We start from the raw sequence: 6,560 nt of genomic DNA, 5'->3' as shown, positions 1-6,560 counted from the left end.
AGGCGGTGCAATCATCGTGGATGATTGCACCGCCTTGCCTTTCGAATTGTATCTGTCGCTTTACGTCTTCCTATATCTATTAGCTTTTTCTACCGAGACATAGCATCTTTGTGCTCATCACATTCCTAGCTTGAATACCGCGATCATAACGTGCTGAAATTTCGATAATAGGAGATTAGTTTTACGGTCATTTTTTTACCTAGAGAGAGACTGCCTCCGTATCGGCCCAGAAACGCCTGGATACTAAACATTAGCGACCTCGTGGTAGAAGCTATCTGTTCTTTAACCAGCGCTTTGGATTGGTCCTCATTGCGGGGTCTCATCAGCGCATTCTCATCGCTGGCAAGCACCTCCAGACAAGCGATTACCGCATCTATTTCTTTGGCCGGCCATTTCTTTATCTCGTTGGGAACAACGAACATAAGTTTGTTAAGCTGGCCTCAGGTGTCGTGGAAAGAGGTACTCGGCCATTTCGTGTTCCGTTGGGAATGATTTATCGCTGTGCTTTATCCCACGGTTACCGTATTACGGCCTAAACTCAGTGACATGATGACGACTTTAACTAAGGTATACTGTACAAGGCGCATGATACCTGTAACGGGGTTACACATAACCTATTATGAAAGGGCGGGTCACACAAGATGGTGTGACCGAACAAGGGTGTGGATAACACAATCGGTGTAATCATAGTGTGGCTACACCGTAACAAGAAGCCACTTCGTGGCGGGAGTGCCAGTTCTAGCATATTAATAAAGTATTAAATAAAGGCGGCCCTGCTGCAAATGAAAATGATAAATACAGCTCCAGTTTTGAACGTAGGACTACATTTGGCTTGGACTAAGGTTTTGGGTACTCTTGGAGATAGCTGATTGCGATCTTCTACACTCGTACTGGTTCTATTATAGAACGAAGGTCGGTGACCCTAAGTAAGCTAAGCTTCCTATCATCAAAGAGCTACGGCAGCCCCGCTGCCCTTAGTAGCACTTGTAGTCAATCAACGCCTGACTCATTACGACTGATTCTCTGTGAGGGTAAAGCCATTCACCTATTCGCCTCTGGGCATGCAGGGCGGGCTTAAAGCTGATGTTCCTGCTTGGCCCTGAGGAGTGAGGATTCAGAGCTTTACTGCGACCGTTCTCATCGGGGAATATTTCGGCATCTATGCCGAAACTTTCTATTGATGTGTCGATCATGAGGATCACACCTTTTTCGGGGGCTTGTCTTGTCATTTGTTTGAGTGCACGCAGAACTACTGGTACAAGTATGCTTTGAGGAGAAGACACAGTGAAGTTTCAAGGATTAGGCTTAAGTTCATGTGCTGTGGTTGCACGTGAAGCAGTCCTGTATTAACGGAGTGCCGTAAAGACAAATAAGTGTGAGTCCAAGTGTGGTCCTCATCGTAGTATGTACTGTCGAGTCGTGTGTATACACATTACACGTCTGGTACAATTAGTTGTACGAATTTACATTGAATTGTAAATATTTAATTACCAGAATATAGGTACCATCCGTAAAAACTGGAACGATACAGAGAAGATTAGCATGGCCCCTGCGCAAGGATGACACGCATAAATCGAGAAGTATCGAAATATCGGTATCTAAGAATTGGATTCTATGCACATGTGGGCTACTTACTAGCCGCACGTCAGAAAGTAAAGATTTGTTATCAGACGAGATAGTCAATATAAGAGCCAAACTCGAGTTTTACACTGTTAAGTGTTTATATAATAATAAACACCGCTAATCAGACTACATCAGAATGTGATGACAAAAGATTGTTTTAGTCTCAGTAAAATTAATTTAAACTACACATATCCTTGAAATAGCTTTCAGTAAAGTATTTAGTAAGGTTCGTTCGTTAGTACTTGTCATGTCAAAGCACTTTTGTATCATCTATCTGTCTCGATCGCAAGATATAATTGTGCAACATGTACGATTTAACATCATCATTCCACCATTTGCTCTGATAGCGCAATGGTTTCGCTGAGTGTAGTCCTAAGTTAAATATTACATTTACCTGCACATGATAAGAGATTGGTAAAATCTTGTCATGATTATAAAGAAGAGACCATAAATATCATATGGAACACACCTCCTTCAATGTAACTTACCTCTGTTGACACCAACTTCTTATCTTTGAGCCGAGCATACGACCAGATCATGTATAACCAAGTTTACAAATGGCTCACACAATTACCTAAGAAATTAGCTTATTCTTTGTCCATATAGCTCACTTTGGGATAAGATCCAGCGTATTTTCTATAGCTGAATCGCGGGAATTATCGAGCATGATGATGGCACATGTAAAAGCTGCAATAGCACGAGTCTATCGTCAAGTAGAAGTTGTTCGTAAGACTATTTAGCGAAAGTCGACAAAAAGACAAAATATATTCATATTATCGTTATATTTGTTTGATACATTGACAACAGGGTATGGACGACATTTTTAATAGCTTTTATAGAAACGTGCCTTCGCAATCCAACGGCAGTCGAGCAAATGCTCGACCTGCATCTGTTAGCTTAATTCTGCCTTGACTTTTATGGCTGTCCACCGTCATGATCTTTGCATCGTCTTCGTCTAAAGAATCAGAAAACCGTTTACAATTCTTTCTTGGGACTGAACGACCAGCTTTAGCACGTGTCAGCGCACGCTCTTGACGGATACGCTGTGCATCCTCACAGGAAATAGCCGACGAGTTAATGGCATGTTTCTTTGACTTCATAAGTCGATAGGGCCAGACGATGCCAAGACGTCGGCAATTGCGCTTGATAGTAACTGTAGCAACACCAAGTTGTTGTGCAGCCTCACGTTGTGACATATGAAAATACTTGGCCATCTCCTCCGTGGAAAAGTCGAAAACGATGCGACTTTTCCGAATTCTCTTCGATGGACTGACTACAGGAGGCTTACGGGCTTCACCATAGTTCACAGGGGACAAAATTCGATGCGAAATGTTTGTAGTCGTCATGTTGTGAGCTGATTGATGACCATGCAGCGGGTGCGTGGCAATGAAGGAGCTGGACGATGTGGGATGCATTGACAATGGCAGCATGCTCATTGATATAAGTTTAAGAGTGTGGGATACTGGATAAATTGGTAAATGATTTGTTCCGATCACGAAGTAGTTCTGTCTCGGTGAATCAAGAGTAGGCCAGTGTCTGATTCAAAAGTGATGACATGATGCTCACTGGCACCAATTGGCTAGCTTCTGTCTTTCACCAAGTCTACCTTAGTCTGCAAATGTGACGTACTTGAGCCTATTCAAAGTTATGGGCGATCTTACTGGCGACAAGTGAGCCTTAAACGCGGTACTAGACCCGTTCGATGCTGGGATAAGAAGAATAGAGATATCTGAACAGTCGTACACCGAACTCACATGGTTTGTAGTAACTGTGACTTGATTGGCTTATTCTGTATACCAGTTTGTATAAGTTGAACGCTCTCTCCCTTGTAATGAATGAGTAAGAATTCATTTTGATGGTCATGTTATGTGTCGAATCTATGTAACTTGCGGATACTTCTGTAGCAATATTCTTTTACATAGTTTATGAATAATTGACTAGGCGTCAGTTATCTGACCCGTAATTTTAAGCCTGGAGTGGTACGGTCCAGCTGACGGATAAAGATATTTATTGGGATGCTACATGTACCCACGCATCAAATATTCGCAAGCAACTATGATGGCACCCATCACACATTTCATTTGGATACACATAGACTGGATTTGTTGAAACGCCTTTAAAATTTCACTATAATCTGCATGTGCAGCGATAACAAAAAAATGCTCGCAATTATGATTTAATAGATTGCAGAAGGCTTTCAAGCTGGCAGAGAGCTACTTTCTTCCTGACTCGATTTGTTCATGTCGCGAACAGGCGTGAATTTAAGCGAAACGCAATGGCAAAAGAAATTCAGTAGCCTTCTGAGATAGCCAAAACCCAGTGGAAAGTTTATTCCGAGGTTTTGGTCTATTGAATCGTCTAGTAGCGTATTCACAATGCCTTATTCTGCTGATTTGGATAACTTAACGTACGACTCAAAACCACTCTATATGCATCGTTCAGATGGTGATTTTTTGAATGGCTAAAATCAATAACTCATAAGGCCTCGCGTAGATATACTAAAATGCCGGATCAATGTGGGTAACGAATGTTTCTTGTTAATATACAGCAGATGTAATCTATCCCATCTTTTTTCCAATAACTAGTCAACACTCAATGTCACCAGATCGAGCGCACGAGAGCATTGCACGATTCAATTTAAACTCTAACCATTAACAATGCGACGGTCGTAATATCAACGGTATCTGTTGGACCAACGCTTGTGGGGAATTGACTCATCGTTTTTCACTTGCCGATTCTGACGGACGCTTCTCGCTTTGTATGTCAGCAATGTGTCGCTAATGATCTGTCATTGAACTCAAGCAGTATTCTCAGTTGTTATGTTTGTTTTCAATTTGAAGATATAAACGATGACTTTGAAAGTACTAAGGATAATAAATGGTGTTTTCTTCAGTTCGTTCAGAAGAAGTTTGTCATTGATTGTTTGCAGATACATCATTTGAATCTCACAGGTTGAAAATTGGGATGAATGAAACTTGAAACGGGGTAATTTTCTTCAGTAGCAATGGGTACTTGACAACGTTCCGAGTCTCGGAGCTTAAGCTTGAGCGAATCAAACAGCTCATCGGAAGCATCGTTAGCTTGAGTTAAACAAACGAGTCCGCCATATTCAACGCGAAGGTGCTTTACAGAACAAGCTCTACATCGACAACAACTTACTGATGAGGATGCCGCTGCAGTGTATGCTATTGACCGACAAATTCATGTCGACAAACGCGGTTCCCAAGCTGGGATCAAAAAATGCAGTTTGCTGGCCAGGAGCGCCGCGCTACATGCGGACCAACAAAAGGGAGAGGAACGTGAAAATCAGCGTGAATGTACTCGAGTTAGAAGAAGAGAATATTTTGAAACGAAACGTCTTCGTGACAATCACATATAATCCAACACTATATCGATGAACGATTCTAGGCGAGCTACAAAGCTCTCAAGATCGTTCAGACATTGTGACTCGTGTGTGGCAACAAAATCTCGAAGCCCCTTAAATGATGCAAACAAAGATGTTCCACGTCGACTGGTAGCTTTTATCTACGTGCTAAATATTCGAAGTGCGGACCTCCACTTGCGCACGTTCTGATATTGTGTGAAGATAATAAATTGCGGAGAGAAAGATTTTTTCATATGTAAGGTTCAGCCGAGCTACCGAACTCCTAAATGAACAAGAACCGTAATTAACAGGTCATCAAACTGCACGATCCACGACGCTTGTGCTGCTGCTAAGTCACGTTTCCTTATTTGAAAGATACCCGATGCTAAACGGGGTTTATAGTGACTTTGATAGATATAACTCGTGTTACGACTGATGGCTATCCACTCTACAAGCAAAGCCGACGATGGAGAGAACATTCAAGGTGGAGGGATAAAATTATGACAGTGAAAAAGTTAATCGTATAGGTGTGCCGTACGAGACTCACTTCCATCGAGACTACAATCACCACATTTGATGTGTGGAAGGTCATCGTTATTACTTCTGTTGTACAAAATTTGTATCCAAAGGAGGAATATCTTAGCCAAATGAAATCATTTAATTGTTAGTTAATCACAGATATTGCCTTTGTAAGCGGCAACACACACTCCATGATTCAGCCAAACGTGCATTAAGTTGGGGAGAGAATTGTCGCTTATCATGAACCAGTCGATTTCTAGACGTACAATGTTGATTGCTTCCTTTGAAATGTGGGCCAGTGATGACCTTGATGATTGAGTTGGTGAAAAAATTATGAGCCAGCATTTTTACAAGCTGTCTGTTCAAACGCAAAAAGAAATGCGTTTGACCCTAGACATTTTAGGCAGCTCGTTGACGCATTATTATTCACTAGATATGGGACGTTTCTAACCGCTTTTACTTTTCTGGTGTTGCCAAACACTAATGCCGCGCGGAAGTCTTCGTAATCGCTTCCAATCTAGGTGTGTATAGCCTCTGAAATGCTGCTTTTCGATTGAAGTACTTAAAAAAAACGCTCCACGTTAAAGTGGTCACGCCTTGCTTGTCGGGCAGTGTCGTCGGAGAACAACCCGCCCGGGGCTGACTGTAGTATGCTCTCTTGGCTGTTGCTGCACGTCAATTGTCATCATATTTTGGTTGTAACTGAGTTGAAACAGATCTCATTTCCATTAGTTTAACTCTCAGTAAAATGCATCTTTAGCCTCGTCAAACCATTGCTAGTTATCGTAGCGTCACACGATTCCCCGATATTCTTGTTTCCCAGCTTACTTTTCATGCTGTGGATCTCGTTATAGATACCCGCAAATTTCTATGAGTCCTGGTGAATGTGCGTCCAGCAATGCAAAGTAGGAGTTGTGTATGATGAAGGCTGCATATTTCACGGATTACTTACAAGCTTTGTTAGCTTTTTGTTATCATCTTGGATTACTCCCCAATCGCAGAGATGTAAACTCTTTCTTAAAAGACTTTTGCGGTCTTGGCAAAAGCATTCGGC

The 6,560-nt window shown here is 41.9% G+C and overlaps 1 protein-coding gene across 1 annotated transcript; it reads right to left on the bottom strand.

Moving 5' to 3' along the window:
* Positions 1 to 2,456: 2,456 nt before the first annotated feature.
* Positions 2,457 to 2,969, bottom strand: PHALS_04964 (Winged helix-turn-helix DNA-binding domain; the record flags this gene model as incomplete). Its single annotated transcript, XM_024722687.1, has 1 exon — positions 2,457 to 2,969. The coding sequence occupies one exon, from the start codon at positions 2,967 to 2,969 to the stop codon at positions 2,457 to 2,459; it is 513 nt and encodes a 170-aa protein (XP_024573739.1).
* Positions 2,970 to 6,560: the final 3,591 nt, after the last annotated feature.

Source organism: Plasmopara halstedii (genome assembly GCF_900000015.1).
Source record: "Plasmopara halstedii genome assembly, contig: Scaffold_287, whole genome shotgun sequence".
In the NCBI taxonomy this organism is placed as follows: Eukaryota; Oomycota; class Peronosporomycetes; order Peronosporales; family Peronosporaceae; genus Plasmopara; species Plasmopara halstedii.
Note: the sequence above shows the minus strand (reverse complement) of the source record. Positions and strands in the feature narration are given on the sequence as shown.